The 17,562-nt window shown below is 41.7% G+C and overlaps 1 protein-coding gene and 1 long non-coding RNA gene across 9 annotated transcripts in view; one reads left to right on the top strand and one right to left on the bottom strand.

Annotated features, from left to right (window-relative positions):
- ANK3 (ankyrin 3) overlaps positions 1-17,562 on the bottom strand; it is a 675,561-nt gene that overhangs the window by 167,682 nt on the left and 490,317 nt on the right. For all 8 annotated transcript variants that reach the window (XM_059170184.1, XM_059170185.1, XM_059170186.1 and 5 more), the window contains one exon: positions 15,873-15,971. In XM_059170184.1, the coding sequence (XP_059026167.1) occupies positions 15,873-15,971 (99 nt within the window). The remainder of the gene's footprint in view (positions 1-15,872; positions 15,972-17,562) is intronic.
- On the top strand, positions 1,492-7,200 carry LOC131828939 (uncharacterized). Its single transcript, XR_009352619.1, has 3 exons — positions 1,492-1,712; positions 4,329-4,397; positions 7,166-7,200. It is a non-coding gene; the product is annotated as an uncharacterized LOC131828939 (long non-coding RNA).

The raw sequence follows: 17,562 nt of genomic DNA, 5'->3' as shown, positions 1-17,562 counted from the left end.
ATTCACTCAAAACTATCTAAGTGGCCCCAAACTCTAGGGAGAGTTTTTACACACCCACATTACGTGTTCCCCAACTTGAAGATTCCCACGGTTGACAATGCCTACCCAAAAGACAGTTACAATTTAAGGTACATCAGAATGTAATTCAGTGTGTTCAAATCACTTCTAGATTGTATGAGCAGATCTTGAAAATAACCGTAATTATCCTAATGTATATTTGGTGAGGTACAATCCTATTTCTAACCTACCAGCCACATCCAAGAATTAAGTCCTTAAAAAATGAAATTTGAATCACAAGCATTGCATGACCTCATTTGATCATGCTGTGAGCATGAAAGCATTCTGCCTTTTATGCTGATTTAAAACATTTGCTCTTATAAACCAAAGTAAAGCAATGTATAGACTTTGAAGTTGGAAACAGCATTTTGCTAATAAAAACAGATAAAAAAATAAAAATCACTATAATGTCCAAGGGTCTTCCCAATAATGTAAAATCTGAAAATATCTGAAGGAGAAATAATAATTACCTCTATCCTCTACCACACACACAGAAACATACCACACAGACCCTTTTATATTGTCTTTTATGAACTGAAAGGTCAAATCTGTTTCTTTCATTTTCGCATAAGTAGATTCTAAGACCCAAGAGGTGACAGAATACGTGCAGACGTGTTCAAACTAAGGTCACACAGAAAACATAACTATTTTAGCCCAACTCATTTATCCTTGAAGATTACCTTCCCCCAAACAAACTCCTACACACTGAACGCAAAGTGTCTGGCTTGTTAAGTGCAAAACCTCGACTCCTCAATCCTTTGAAACATACTGTTCCTTACAGACGTACATGTTTGCCCGTTTCATTTTTTTTTAAGTTTTAATTATGGAAAATTTCAAACCTATTTCAGACTAAAGCAGACTGAATGGGGTAACGAGCCTCTGGTGTGCGGTGCTCGGCGTCAGCCGTCACCCGTCACCTTCCTGATCAGGCTTTTCCCTTCGTGTCCCTGACCTTTTCTCTTCTCTTAGATCACTGTGAAGCCAATCCAAGCTTGAAACCATCTGATCCTCACAACTACCCTGATACAGAAGGCACAATCTTCATGTGATACATGAAGACTCGAAGGGTTCCAACAGGTTCAGTGACGCATCCAAGGCGGCACAGGCTGACGGCAGAGCTAGGCCAGACAGTGCGGAACAGACAAGGCACGTCTTGGGAGGAGTTACTACAACAAAGCCCCTTGGCTCAAACTTCCAGCCACCCTGAACCCTCCTTTTATCTACATTCTGCAGCTGCTGCCTCTGATCTCTGGTGTTTATTTATTAAAAACTCATCGACTCCAGAGATGCAGCTGGGGAAGGTAATTTTTTCATCAGCGCAAGAGCAGTGAAGTGCCACTGTCCCCAGCCATTGTTCCTATTACCACCTGGTTTCAATCATCAAGTCACCTGCTTCCCCAGGGTTGAGATCTTCAGTTCCCAGCTAACTGCAGTGATCGACCTGAAGCACCGCTCTTTTCAACTGGACTTTGACTTGCAGTATTTTTAACATTGATCATGAGTAGCTGACTCCTTCGGATCTTCTGCAAATTTGCTCTGCAACTTTTCAAAAGTGCAGGACTTCAAACAGCCAGGATCCCGGCCGGAGAGCTGCCTCATCAGGGAGCTGCACAAGATGTCATGACTGCCTGGCCTGGCTGCGGGGACATTCACAGGTCAGTGGAGAGCTGGTGCCCAGAGTTAATGCAAGGTCTTCAGCGTCACAGCATTTACGGTGACAAAGAACACAGCTGCCTGGCCAGCCTGCAGTGAGACTGAAGGGTATCTGCCATGTACTGCTTCACACTTAGTTCAGTTTAAAAAAAAAGGAAAATTAGCCAGTACTGAGTTGACTTAATACCGATATTTTGGACAAAAATTAAATATTTAAATTTCCAGGGCCCCTGGGTGGCTCAGTAGCTGAAGCAGCTGCCTTTTGGCTCAGATCATGATCCCAGGGTCCTGGGATCCAGCCTGTGTCAGGCTCTCTGCTCAGCGGGGAGCTTGCTTCTCCTCCCTCTGCCCTTCCCCTCTCTTGTGCTATCTTTCTCAAATAAATGGTCTTTTAAAAAATTTAAATTTCAAACTAATTTCTTTTGCTTTGAAATGGGTGAGGTTTATCATTCACGTTTCTGGAGCCCTGTGTTTGGGGACCATCCATAACTGCCACTCATTCCCCGGCCAAGCCTCAGTTCCCTGGGTTAAGAGGGACAGCCTTCCCCGAGTGCCCCTCCTTCCCACCTGGTCCACAAACCCTCTGTAGCTCTTTGTCTTCTTGCTTCTCAGCATTGCCCACATGGGGTACCTGCACGGACTCCCCTTCCCACTTTCTCTAAGATCCCAGCGTATACCGTTTGAAAGTTCTGTGTTCTTACGAGGTTTTTCCAAAACTGGACATAAGCATCCCATTTGCAGGGCATCTGCCTTATTTTATCTGTACTTCTTTTGAGGAACCTCGAACTTTTGGTTGAGTCTTAGTCCTTTGTGAACAGGCATTATCCTTTCAACGAGTCTGCTTCTGAGCACAAGGCCACTTAGTTTAAGGGATATTTGACCGTCACAGGGAGGGTTACTCAGTACTGTATCCGTGAAAGTGGCTTAATGGAAATGAGTGAATGAACGCATGGAGAGACCAGGTAAATGGGTTTGGGCACTAGTCTTTCAAAAAAGGTTTTCTAGTTAGCTGGTTAAAAATCCCTTTCCTTGTTATCCTTTTTGTCTAGATTTACCTTGTACTTCAGGAGTGCTATACTTTGTCTTTCTTTCCAGAAAAATAAAACTCTCAATTAAAAAGAAAAAAAAAAGATTTTAAATGTGACAAAAGACTGACGAGTCTTTCTCACTCTCAGAGTAAGCAAAATATCAGAGGAGTTGTTCTAAATAAGATATTTTCCTCTTACTTAGAATACTACAAGCTTAACAAAGGGAGCTCCTGTGGATCCCGTGGTTTGGAACACAGCGGCGATCCGGTGTACTCCTTTCCCTGAAACTAGAGCAGTGCTTTTTTCCAATACAAAATGAGGAATCGGGGCGCCTGGGTGGCTCAGTGGGTTAAAGCCTCTGCTTTCGGCTCAGATCATGGTCCCAGGATCCTGGGATCGAGCCCCACATCGGGCTCTCTGCTCTGCGGGGAGCCTGCTTCCTTCTCTCTCTCTGCCTGCCTCTCTGCCTACTTGCGATCTCTGTCAAATAAATAAATAAAATATTTAAAAAAAAAAAAAAAAAAAAAAAAAAAAAAAAAAAAACAAAATGAGGAATCTAACCTACTCCCAGCACAGTGTCACTTAGAATGGGTCTGGGACCAAAAAGCAGTTCCTCAGTTGCATATGAAAGTGCCGGCCTCTGGATGGCAAATGCTTGACAAAGGCAATTCCTGGGGCGCCAGGGAGGCCGTCTCAGTCTCACCAATGGCGGCATGTGCGCTTGGATAGCAGAGAGAGAGAGAGAGAGAGGGATGCTGAGTTGCCATAGTAACGTTATGGGAGAGAAGGGAAATTGCATGGGGTTAGTTTCTTTTTTTTTTTCCCCCAATTCCCCTGATTTTTAAAGCACTACCATAATGAACAAGTATTCCCTTGGGGAGAATTCTGAAGCAAAGCCAACTGGCTCATCCAGATCTCATATTTCACCTTGGTGACAGTATTCTTATTACTGAGGTGGGAAACTGTGCCTTACTGGCTGGACAAAATGCTCTCTCGTGTTAGCCTGAGAGCAAAACCTTGCACACTCGAAGGTCAAAAAGGCTTTCTTTCGGGTCCTGTTTTTGCCAAAAAGCATGGAGCAGGACATGAAGGCATCACTTCTGAGAACACTGCACCCAGAATATGTTCTTAACAGGCTGAACTTGTTCAAAGCCAATACTGAAGTGATACTAATTCTTGACTTGGGAAATAATTTTTAAAATGTACATTTCTTTTGACATGTATTCTGTAGGTTCCTTTCTTTCCTTCTCTCTAAGCAATAAATAAATAAATCTCACTCTAGAGAAGAAAAAGGAAATCAAGCAGAGAGAACTCTTTTCCTATATCAGGGATGTAAAAGAGGATGTATATTTCACCGAAAACTGGAAACAATGAAACACAAAGCAGGTACTTCTCCAGGAGGGGAGAGCTGTAACAAGGTCAGAGAGAAGTCAAAGGGCAGCAACTGCTGTCCAACAGTAATACTCTTCTCAGATCTGTATTCTTTACCAAAACTTCTGACTATATCCTCATTGTATGTGTGTTCAGCGGTACAGATTTGACCAAGGAGGGAGTGTTATACCATTTTTTGAAAAACCCCTGTTGTTACAGGCACACTGTACTTGTGAACTTACTGAATCTTTACAACTCATGAGAAAGACACCAGAGTTCCACTTACAGGTAAGAAAGCTCCTCCAGAGGGTGGAGGTACCTACTCAAGGTCACAGAACCTACTCGAGGTCACACACAAGCCAATGGCTGGACTCTTAATTTATACTTCGCCTTGCCTCCAGCTGAGGAATCGGATTCTCTCTACTGTCAAACAATCTCCTTTCATGACCTAGAATTCATTTCTGCCATTTATGTATAGGAGAAAGAAGTATCTCTTCCTAATTCCCTTCCTTGCTGTCCCTGTCATTCATTCTGTATGTTTAAATTAAACTAAAATAAGGCAAAATCCTTCTGTTGTTCTCTCTGCTTAGAAAACCATGGCTTTCTCTCTGAGCCTAGAACCTACACCTTTATGCTATTTGTTGTGTATTTTCCCACTCTGTTCTTTTTGCCTCCTTTTTTGTCTTCCTTTGGGTTAACCGAGCATTATTTAGTATTCTAATCACTGAATCATTATACATATCATTGGCTATCTCCACCTTTGGCTTTTTAAATCAATCTTTTTTCTTTTTCTTTTAGTGGTTGCCCTAGGCATTACAATATATATCCTTAATTTAACATGTCTACCTAATATTATCAATCATGTATCACATAGTAATATTATATATGATATATTGAATTAATATTATATAACTTCACATATAATATGAAATTCTGCTATATTTCCATTTACACTATGAGTTTTATCTTTTGTGCTATAAATATTAGATATTTAACGTCGACTACAAACCTAATAGATTGATATTTTTCTTTAATCAAATTTTAAAGAATCTCTAAAAAGCAAAAATGTTTTCTATGTTGATCTGCTTATGTATTACTTCCAACTTTTCTTTCCATTTTTTAGATCCTTATTTCCATTTGCTATCATTTCCCTTCAGAATAAACAACTTCCTTTAGTATTTCTTTTAGTGTGGGTTTGATGTTTTCTCAAGTATTGCTTATCTGAAACTGCATTCTGCTCTTATTATGAATTTGTTTATAGGATATAAGTTCTAGGTTAACAGATATTTTTTATTTAGTACCTGAAAAATGTTCCATTGCCTTTTGGCCTCCAGGGTTTCTTTTCTTTTTCTCTCTTTTAAAGATTTTATTTATTTATTTGAAAGAGTGAGAAAGCAGGAGCAGGGGGAGGGGTAGAGGGAGAAGCAAACTCACCCTTAAGCAGGGAGCCCGATGCGGGACTCGATTCCAGGACCCTGGGATCATGACTTGAGCTGAAGGCAGAGGCTTAAATGACTGAGCCACCCGGGTACCCCTGACCTCCAGTGTTTCAGATAATAAGTTTGATTACAGTCTCATCATTATTTTTCCATTTATAATGTGCCTTGTTCTCTGGCTATCTACATTTCTTTCCCTATCTTTGATATTTAGCAGCTTTGGTATGATGTGCCTCTGTGTGGTTTTCTTCGTATCTATCCTCCATGGGGTGTGCTGACATGGTGTTAACTTGATTTTTAACCTTTTTGCTTTCCGTTCTACAGTTTGGATGATTTTTATAACTTGACTTCAAGTTCACCAATTCTTTCTTACTTTGCCTTCAATCTGTTCTTTATCCCATCCAGTGATTTAAAAAAAAAAAGAAAATTAGGTATTGTTTTTTTAATTCTAAGATTTATTTTTTTAAGATTTCTTTACTTCTCCTGAATTTTTTTCTTTTTTTGCCTTATTGATTTTATCTATCTTTTCCTTCAGCTCTCTAACATATTTATCATAGTTATTTTATTTTATTTTTTTAAGATTTTATTTATTTATTCGACAGAGATCACAAGTAGGCAGAGAGGCAGGCAGAGAGAGAGGAGGAAGCAGGCTCCCTGCTGAGCAGAGAGCCCAATGTGGGGCTCGATCCCAGGACCCTGAGATCATGACCCGAGCCGAAGGCAGAGGCTTAACCCACTGAGCCACCCAGATGCCCCATGGGTTTGTTTTTATTACATACCTTTTCCTTTGGACTGCATGCTAGATTTTGTTTTTCCTCTTGTGTGTACTAGTAATTTTTAAATTATATGTCAAATTTAGATTAAATTCTGGATATTATGAGTAATATGCTATAAAGACTCTGATCTTGTAGGGACATGGTTTTAGGTTTTCAACGGCAAGTCTGTTTCAGTTTTGTCCTTATTCCAAGAGTAATCCCTTTAGACTTGGAACACAGCTATAACTTCTAAGATGCAGTTCTTATAGAGTTAATAAAAAGCCAAAGAAGTTTATCAAGCCTCCCTGATGTGGTGATTGTCTTCCTTGCAACAGGCACTGCTGAACTTTCCTCTCAGCTTTCGATTTTTTTACCTGTTATTTCCCTCTGACCTCCTTGGTGTTTCAACACCCTCTCCCCTGCAAAAACACATAGTTCAGGGCTCAGCTAAAGATTGTGGGGAGTTGTTAGACTGACTTCAGTGCTTTATTTGTGCTTCCCTCCTTTCACTGATTCATCCCTGAATATCCAGCCACTCTTACAGCTCCAAACGTGATCCTCTAACCTCAAGACAGTAACATTGTGACTGTCTCCATGAATTGTATGACAGTACCTCCCTTATAAATAGAGATCTCATGATATTTAGTTATTTCAAAAGTTGAATTCACTCCAATTTATGCTAAGTTTTGATTACTTTTCAGTGCCTTCCAAACACGTTTTAAAAACTATTTTTTCAGAATCTATGATTTTTACCATTACTTCAAGTCAAAATTCTAATACAGTTGAGTAAAAACATGAATATGTGACTTCTACACACTCTGCCATCACAGTTTATATTTGTTTCTATCGCACACTATTTCCTTAGAAAATGTTACATGGAAAAAATTCAAATTAAAGTTGACACTTAAAAAAATAATGACTTATTTATTTATCTTCGTTTTCCTTTGGGAAGGAGGATAATTAACGATACTTACTGTTGATAACTATTGAGTTCTTGTGTGCCTAATGAATGCAGAGTTATTTAAAAGAAATAAGGTTACTGAGCATTACTGACTTACATCACAAGAAAATAGGAGAAAGAGTAGAGTACTTGCTGGGCACCAGCACTTAGAACCACAGCAATTAATGAAAATAACACCTGACCTGAGCCTGCTCTACAGACTCTTCACAGCAGCCTGGCTTCAGGGGTACCCAAAATTTACCCAATACCTTTATATCTCTAATTTCGTAAGGGAAATGGGGTTTCCAATATGCTGTAAAATCATTAGGAGAGAAAGAAATAGACAGAGAGACACAGTGTGAGAGAACATGCTCCCGTCATGTCCTCAGAACTCTTTGCAACTCTTAAAAGCATTCTTTCCTTTAAAGAGATTTTCATGTTTTGAAAGCTAAGGGCATTTCATGATTACTTGTACTTTCTTTTCTTTTCTATTTTTAAATATTAAGATCTAATTTTTTTTAGAGCACTTTAAGGTTTATAGCAACATTTAGATGTCATTATGCTTCTTTGAATTCAAATAAATTTTAATTAACTTTTAATATTTGTAATGTAAAAATTAAAAATTAATCTACTTTCAAATGACATAAATATTTTCAAATTCATCTTGATTAATGTTCAAACACAGAATATTTTGCACCATTTCACATGCTTTTATCAACATGTCTATGTTGGAACTCTAAGGAGAAAGTATTGTATTGGAATTTTCTCTTTGATGGAGACTATTTTATGACCATAAAATATTTAATGTTTTCTTTAAGGATTTATTTTTAGGCAGGGCAATAAACCTCTGGAAATAAAATAGAAAGCAAAAGTCAATAAAAATATTACTTTTTTCTTTGTATTTAACCTGTAAAATAGAACCAGTTGCATTTCTGGGAAAGGACAAGCTAAAATTACAGGGCACCCAAGTGTCCCCTGACACCTTCCCAGAATAGTAAGAATTTAACAACCAACAGATTTGAGGTATTTTGAAAACCCTTTATTGGGGCGCCTGGGTGGCTCAATGGATTAATCTGCCTTTGGCTTAGGTCATGATCTCAGGGTCCTGGGATTGAGCCCCACATCGGGCTCTCTGCTCCGCAGGGAGCCTGCCCCCCCCCCCACCTGCCTCTCTGTCTACTTGTGATCTCTCTCTGTCAAATAAATAAATTAAGAAAAAAATCTGGGAAAAAAAACCCTTTATTTACTTGCACACAAATCTCTCTGTATTCTTATAAATCAATTGGAAGTCATTAACTTCAGGGAGCAAAATTACATCACAAAAGGATCAGTATAAAGTCAAGAAAATTAAGACCTTTTGGCAAATTAACACTAAGGAGAGTATCTTTTATTTTTATATATTCAGTGAATACTTATTAAACACCTGGAATATGCCAGGTTGTATGCTAAGTGCTACAGATACTAAGATGAATGTGTGCATCTGAGGGTCATGGTGGAGCCTTGGATGGGATGTGGTAGTAATGGGACTGTAGGTGGACGCAGACAGTGGCACCTGCTAGGACAACTGGAAGCTGGCAGAGCCGTGATCAGAGCAGCGTTCTCAGAACACTGACATTAATGACTCTACCTGGCACTCTGCCATCTTTTCTGAAGCACTAAACACAAACATAGCTGTCTTTATTATCGGGTACAGAAGAGCCCGGGAAAAGATAGAACTCAGAAGCTGATACAAAGCCTTAAAATGGTTCTGATTCGTGTCCCTACTGAGCCTTTGTTTTGGCTGCAAGTTGATGCAAAGGAAAAGGAAAATGATAAGACACCACCTTTTGCAAAGTATCTTCCTTCAAGAAACATATATGCTCAGCTTTACACAGAGCTAGAGTTAAATGGGAAAGGGGGAAAAAAAAAAAACCCCAGTAGCCATTCTTTGCAAAGCATTTTAGTCTATAAATCAAGCTATTAAAATCTTGTTGAAAAAAATGAATACATTTCAAAAATTATTTAAAATTAGGATCTGTATATAGACCAGAGTGAAAAAATCTGCCTTGATATTTGTTCATATCTCAACACATTTGCCGCCATTATTCCAGAGATACTCAACATACTTATTCTTGCCTATTCTGCGGGAGAATAAGATAACAGGCCAGTTGACATTGGCAGCATTAAGAGGCTGAGAAAATAGGAAAAGCTTTCTTGAAAGGAATTAAATGGAAAAAAGACCACAGCCTTTGTGGCTCATCAGCTCCTAGCTAAACTCTTTCGGGAACATTTGGGTATAAGCCTCTTCCCCAGTGTCCCCCAACTTTACTGAAATAAAATTGACCTGGAACACTGCAAGTTTCGGTTATACCCGTGATGATCTGATCTACCTACCTATACATATATGTATACATGTATGTATGTATGTGTACACATGCACACACACACACACACACAGAGAGTGAAATGCTTTCCATTTCAATTCAACCTTTTAATTTCATTTCATCCAATCTTTTCCACTAAGGTTCCTTAACACATTCTTCATCTTACATAAACCTTGCTGTTGTTATGGTCAAGACACTAAAGGTCTCCTTTCATAGCAACTTTTGCATATACAGTACAGGACGGTTCACTATAGTCACCAAGATCAACCTTAGATAACTGAATAGATACACCCTGTAACTGGTACCCTCTGTCCGCTCTGGGTCAACATCTCCCAATTTCCTCTACCCCTCAGACTCTGGCAACCACCTTTCTACTGTTTCTGTGGGTGTGATATTTTTAGATTCCACATCTAAGTGAGGACATCTAGTGTTTGTCTTTGTCTGACTTATTTCACCTCCTATAATGCACCAAAGGTCCACTCAATGTTGTTGCAAGTGGCGGGATTTCCCTTTATGTTTATGGCTGAATAATATTCCACATCCTGGAAATGCAATTTAAATGCTGTATTAAAGCTTTATCAATTTATGAATAAAATGCTGGTGACTTTTTCTTTTTTTTTGCATAAAACCACTAGCTACTTTTTCTTTAATATTTTTTCTTAAAAAAAAATCCAATTTCTGTTCCCAGGGGCACCTCTTTGTCTAGTTTCTTCCCCCTCCTGACCCTTACAACTCTCCAAATTGGTTTGGACTTAATTTGTTAAGTCCTCAGTAAGTTGCTCTTCTCCTTCTGGGACTCAATAATGGGTAGATTGTTTTCACATAGTGGTGCCTTTTCAGTCCTGCAGGTTTTTGTCATTCCTTTTCACTCTTTTCCCTTTTGCTCCTGTGCCTGGATAAGTGCAAAGGCCTTTGCTTCTGCTTGGTCTGGTCTGCTAATGGAACACTCTATTGTGGTCTTTGGTTCCATTACTGTCTTCTTTAGCTCCAAAATTTCTGCTTGGTTCTCTTTTTATATTTTCTTTTTTTATCTTTTTCTATTTTCTAATTTTTATATTTTCTATCTCTTTCCATTTTGTTCTTGTTGTTTTTGCTCCTAATTTCATTAAATTGTTTTACTATGTTTTCTTGTAGCTCTCTGAGCATCTTTAGAATAATTATTTTGAATCCTTTGCCAGGCAATTCCTGTATTGCCATTTCTCTGGGGTCCATTCTAGAAGTTTCCTGTGCTCCTTTGGGGGTATTGTGTTGTCCTGATTCTTCAAGATCCCTGTAACCTTGCATACAGATATCTGCACATTTAAAGAACTAGTCACCTCTTCCAGACTTTATGGGTTGACTTTGCTATGGAAAGACCTTCACCTGTGGGTAGGGACGTGGTGGAATGTGCCATAAGCCCAGGCCTAGGGCGTAGAGTGCCAAATGCCGGGTGTGTCCCAGAGGTGTATGATGTCTCATCTGCTCAGGCCACTCAGGTTCACAACACTGACAACTGTGTGGTTCCTGGCGAGCACTGTGGGGAGTCCTCAGTGGCACCTCCAGGGCCAGTGGCTGGGGGTTGGGGTGGGCAGTGATGGGGGCCAGAGCTGGTGGTGTGCACACCGCAGTAGGGGCCCGCTGTGGGTCTAGGTAGTGGCGGGGGCTGGTTTCAAACATACACAGAGTGGGGGGACCAGGCCCAGCTCCAAAGGCCTGGTCCGGCTGCAGGTGTACCAGCGGCTGTGGGGACCGTGGTTGTCCGTGTGTCTTACTGGGGCTGCCAGGCCTCCCCACAGTGGGCACCCTGCAGAGGAGACTGGCGTGGGGGGTTAGGTAAGGGGCAGGCAGTTACACAGCTTGAAAGACCAGCCGTAGGTGAGCTGAGTGGCACAGGCCAGTGATGGGAGACAGGGCCAGATCCAGCCCTCAAACAGCTGTGGGGGCCCTGCCCTTAGTGTGCACACCTATGGCTGTGGGTACCCCCCCAACAGGTGTGTGCCTTGTTTGGATGCCACTAATGAACGTCTGGTTGGGGCACACAGGTGCACAGCTAGAAGGTTCCTTGAATGTGTGCCAAGTGGGGAAAGCCAGTGACTGGAGCAGAGACAAATTCAGCCCCACAAACTGCTGTGAGGCCCTGTCTCGTTGTGATCTGCCACAGGCATGTGGACAGCAGTGGAGCCCGGGGTAGGGGTCAGGTCAGTGTGGGGAGGGGCTGGCCCCAGCGTACACATGGTGATGGGGGTCCGCAGGGGGTCCGGGCTGCCATCTTGTACCTGTGCAGCCCCAGAGGCCTGGGCTAGCTGCTGGTGTGGACCCCTGGCTCCAGCAGCAGGGGGTGGAGGTAGGCCAGGGTGGGGCATGGGCAGGGACAGGGAAGGGGGGACTCAGGAGTCTGGAGACTTTGAATGTGAATAAAACCCAGGGAAATCCACAGGGGGCCCGCAGCAGTGAGAAAGCTGCTAAGGTCTTCTGCAAAGCAGGTCACTGGGAGCCAGTCACTCCTGCTGCATGGCTGGTCCTGGAAGCCCCTAGGTTTCCTCGTTCCTTCCTCTCGCCAGACTCTCCCTTTCCTGGTGAGGGAAGCTCTCTCAGGCCGAGGCATTCCCAGGTTGGCTCAGACGATGCAGGCAAAATGAAGCTGGTCTTCTTTCCTTTCTTACGCAATTATTCTCAGGGTCCCTTCCCCCCACCCCGACCCCCTCACCTCCCTACCAGTGAGTCACTGGAGATTCTGAAGCAGACTCCTTAAGCTCTCTGCTTTTCTTTGTGGATAGCTGCCTAAATGCTGATCTTTGCTGGGGGATGGAGGCTGAGGTCTCTTAGGTTGGTGACACCAACCTAATGTACATAACCATCTTAAGTTTTACAGTAACTAATTATTCTTACAGGTGCGATATCCAATGTCCTTCCACATGGGAGAGCTTGTAAAATCATCTGGAACAACTCCTCACCCGTGCTGGCACAGAAACTGAGACTCAGGAGGGTGAACTTGCCTAAGGTCACAACTTGACTTGCAAGTCACCCTTAAGACTCAAGATCAGGTCACTGAGGTAAAATAAAATGCACTCTCACTTGCTTTACCAGCTGCTAAGACCTCGCTCAGGTCCTAGCTAAACTACTCTGACCATAATTCATGTTTAGTTGCTTAAATAAAAGGGCTCTAAGAGTCTGCCTTTAATCTGAGTCCTTTAATAGCTCAGCAGCCCACGCAGGGGACAGAGGGAGCAAACCAGATCCCAGGGAGTGCCAGTCCCTAACGTGAAATCCGGAGATGTTTTCCTGTCTCTAAACCTGGGGGCTTGTATACAACAGGGTAGACTGTTGCTGGTACAAGGTAGCCCCAACCTGAGTGAGGCCTGGTAGGAGGTGGATCAGTAGATAACAATATTTATGTTCCCAAGAGCTACTGGCTTGAGTAGTTAAAACTTGCATTTATGAACAATTTTGTTTTCTCTTTTTAGGTTTGTCCCCAGCGCTTTCTGACATTTCGGCTGGCTCCCGCCCTTCACCCACACACCCAAGCACCACTCAGTCATTTCAGCCAGAGAGAAGGGAAGCTTTGATGAGAAGAACACAAAATAGTTTACATATTTGGGGTATGTACTACACTTTCTTCCATACGGTCTGCCAGGAATTCAGCCTGTGCCCAACGGACATCCCACCCTCCCCCCACTCCCTGTGAGACAACAACACAAGCAGGACAGGCTTCTCTGTCCTCTGTTTCTGTCTCCTTCACGTTCACACGCCACTCACAGAGCACAGGAGAAAAGAAAATCCCAGCTAAAACTGAATGGATGGGAGAAAGGAGTCTGCACCTTATTCAAAATGGGACGGCCTTTCGGCAGAGAAACCAAATTGCATCTTGAATTTGCATAGCGTGTAAAGTTGCATTCTACATTATTCCCTATCTCTGATCATTTCATCCAGAAGAGTTTTTATGTTTCTTCACCCTGGTGCCACCAGATGCCCCATAAACCTGGGGCCCGAGTTCCCCAGATACCCTTTTCTCCTCTCACTGTATTAAAACTGCAAGTGAGTGTTCGGTAAACGATGCAAAATGACCAAAAAGGAATTTTGTTGGGCATGGATGATTTTATTGAGGGGGAAATAAGTGAATTTCTAATCCACTTACCCACTAAAACCCTAGCTAGATATCAGGGTATATCCCTTCAAACTCCTCTTTCCTGCTTGGCTCTAGGATTCCTCATTTTTCTTCATAAAAATGCTCTCTACTCAAGATGATCCTGTAGCTCTCCATGGTAATCAAGGGGCACAAGCACTGATTCGGTTTTATTGCTTACAACCTCTTTAAATAGCTTGTATGAGCGGAAGACCTCTGCCATTTAAAGCAGCAGCTCTAGCATACTGGTTATGGCTTCTTATTAAATAATGCAAAGCCAATTCAAAAAAGAGCTCTGTTCAATTTACTTGCCCAGTCAGACAGTCCTCTAGAGGTCAAACTTCATCATTCTTCACTCCTCCTCTCTAGAAAGCTTGTTTCTTTTAAGGTACAGACACCGTTATCAGGGGCAATAGTTATCAGGAAAAAGCAGCGTGGATCTTCTGCTGAGCACCTACATTGGGGTGTCTTCAGGTCAGAGGACAGGGGACACACCGCCCAATGGCCTCACGAGGGTAGGGACAGTGTCTTGCAGTCTTGCTCTACTACCTCACGGTGTCTGTCCCGCAACAGGCACCTCAGTATTGGCTGGGTGGACAAACGCAGTGAGTAAGTGAATCACTAAACCAAGGAGCTGCAGGAATCAAATTGAGGTTATCGGGACAGTTTTGGAAACACCAAGATCAGGATTCTACGCAGAGCAAACACAGGATTGTGGGGGCTACAAACTATCCCCCTTAGATAAGGGGCTGTGTACAGCGAGATCACCTTTTTGTAGCCTTTGATGCCCACTCTTGCTCCCACCTTATAACAAACGCATGAAATGTCGACATGATAATTCCTTGGTTAGAAGTTTGGCACTAGTTAGACCTCTGAGTGATCCCGGCAATATCTGGGACTTATTTCTGGCCGACGTCATTCCAACCCAGTTTATAAACATTAACTTGATCATTGCAGCAACGCTTTAAGGTGACCATTAATTTTCTTTAATTTCAGATAGAGAAATTACATACAGATGAGACAGCCTACCGAAGTCAACGGGCTAAGGTCCGCATCTGAGACTTGAGCTTGCTTCTGGGACTCAACTCCTTCCCCCACCCACAACGTATGTCACCAAATCAGGCAAGGTGCCAAACACCTAGCCAAACAGATTTGTGTTTGTTTGTTTGTTTTTCAATTTCTAAACGGCGGCAAAAAAACCACTATAAAATTTACTCTCTTTACCATTTTTAAGTATACATTTTTATAATGTTAACTGTATTGACATGGTTAGGTAACATCTCTAGAAATTTTTCATCTTATAAAATTCACTCTATACCTGTTAAACAACACTCTCCATTCCTCTGGCCCCAAAGCCCCAGGCAAGCAGCATTCTGCTTCCATTTCTAATTCTGACCACTCTAGATACCCCATCGAAGTGGGATCCTATAATATTTTACTTCTGTGACTGGCCTCTTTCACTCAGGATAATGTCCTCAAGATTCATTCATGTTGTGGAATATGACAGGATTCCATCCCTTTCCAGGCAGAGTAATACTCCACAACATGTACGCATTACATTTTCTTCATCCATTCATCTGTTGATGGACACTTGGCTTGCTACCATCTCTTGGGCTATTGCGAATAAGGCTACAGTTGAACACGAGTGGGCAAATACTGCTTCAAGATCCTGCTCTCAATACTTTCGGGTAAATACCCAGCAGAGGAACTGTTGGATGGTAAGGTAGTTCTATTTTCTGCTTTTCGAGGAAGCTCCATACGATTTTCCGTAGTAGCTGCATCATTTTACATTTCTACCAGCAGTTTGCGAAAGCAGACAGATTTATTTTTAAATAGAATCACTCAGTTTTAATATCAAACTGACCAAAGAGCCCAGCCTGTAGCATTAAGCAGTGACTGAATTCTTACAAATCAAACTCAGCTAAACCTCTAGACCTTAGGTCTCAGTTTTTATAATTAAAGCCACACACCACATACGCATGCATTGCAGATCTATAAACACGGACCAGCATCCCATTTTAGGACACATTGATCTATCGGTCATTTTCTCAGAGACCGCAGCAAATGAAGTCAAAGGTAAAGCCTGCACTGAACCAGCGCAAAGGTATCAGAAGGATTCTTACTTCCTGAGAAGAAGTAGAAGCGTGTACACAAATTGTACCCTTACCCTCGTTTTGGCATCGATTTTAGCTCCTCGGTCAAGCAATAGTTTTACCATATTGGCATTTCCTCTTTTTGACGCAACGTGTAAAGGTGTGATGTCGTTCTGTAGAAGAACAGAAAAAAATGTAGTTTAGAATCTTCAGTTCAGCCAAAACATCGTTTCCTCAATATCCCCCAACATATTCTCACTTTTTAATTTTTTTTTAACAGTCACTGTGAACAGAATGCTTCTCAAAATTTCTGACAGTAATTTTACTAAGGGGATTTCCCTCCCCCTCCGAGGGATGAATTTTAAGGGACACAGTCTGTGGGGTTGGGACCAACTTTATTTCATTTGAGTAGGTGGTTGATGGATGAGATGGCTTTTTTCTTTCCCCCTCTAAAATCCTGCAGCGTTAAGCCACTGCGTCGTCCTACAAGCTTGTGTGATCCGTACTAGCTAACGAGCAGTTGACTAAGTGGCTGATGACGTCCGCTGAGACTGTGAAAGGAGGATCATGTTACTCAAAGCCATCTCTGGGTTCATCTGAGCCCAAGATATCAGAGAGACAAGAGCAAATCCAAGTGGGAAACTGGACAATACCAAAGTCACAGGACTGCCCATGCACGTGGGGCTTTTTAAAATGTGTTTACAGGCATTCATTAGCAACGTCACAGAAAACTGTTTTTGGATTTCCCATGGAGGAATACACATCTTGTTACGACAATCTGAAATTCCAGCTCACGACCCCGCAGTACCACAGGTTTTCCCTCCCATCTTACAGGTGCCAGTTTACCATTGCCAGACTGTCGGGGAAATATATGTATACAGTGAAAACATGATCTATTTTGGCTTCTTATGCCTATGTAGCAACAATATGGATTTAAGGTCTAAGGCAATTATAGGACGCATAGTGTCAGCTCATAAGGGGTCATGTCTCTGTCTTTCGATAGCATCACAGCTCCCAGGTCCTGACTGTTCCCGTGCGTTAGGCACTGTGCTTAACTCTTTATTATCTCATTTAATTCTCAAAATCTTCACGTCATAAACAATCCGACTTATAATGTCCATTTTATTGATAAACAAGTAGCTGGCCAAACCAGGATTCAAATTAAAATAGGACTCAACTTGGGATTTTTAGAAAACAATTTATGATGAAAATTTTTAAACAGATTTTCAGACAGGTCTGAGAGAAAGGCAGGAGCTTCATGCACTCCTCACTCCGGTTCAATACCTACCAATTTTTTGGTGACATTACTTGTCCTATGCTCCCGCTATTTTGTTTTTCGTGTATGCAGAAATTTAAGAGAAGGAAGAGAAAATCCTAGGGATCATATTATTTCATCCACAAATACTGCAACTTAGCTCTATCTAACAGATAAGGCTTTTTTTTTTTTTTTAAAGCAAGTAATCACAACACCATGACCATATTTAACAAACTAAAAATAATTCCTTCATCACACCAAGACCCTGTCAGTATTCAAAGTCTCGCATTATGTCCAGTAAGCTCAGCAGCGTTGCTCAAATTAGAAGAGCCACACCTGCATTACTTTGAAATATCTCTTACATCTCAATCTCCGTAGGTGCCCGACTCTGCCTTCCTTTGCCCGTGACTATTTATTTATTGAAAAAACTGAGTAATTCACTGTGTAGACTTTTCTAATGTCCAGATTTAGCTGCTTTCATCCTTATGGAGGGTTGTCAGACATGTTGT

Source organism: Mustela lutreola, chromosome 4, assembly GCF_030435805.1.
Source record: "Mustela lutreola isolate mMusLut2 chromosome 4, mMusLut2.pri, whole genome shotgun sequence".
NCBI classification, from domain to species: domain Eukaryota; kingdom Metazoa; phylum Chordata; class Mammalia; order Carnivora; family Mustelidae; genus Mustela; species Mustela lutreola.
Note: the sequence above shows the minus strand (reverse complement) of the source record. Positions and strands in the feature narration are given on the sequence as shown.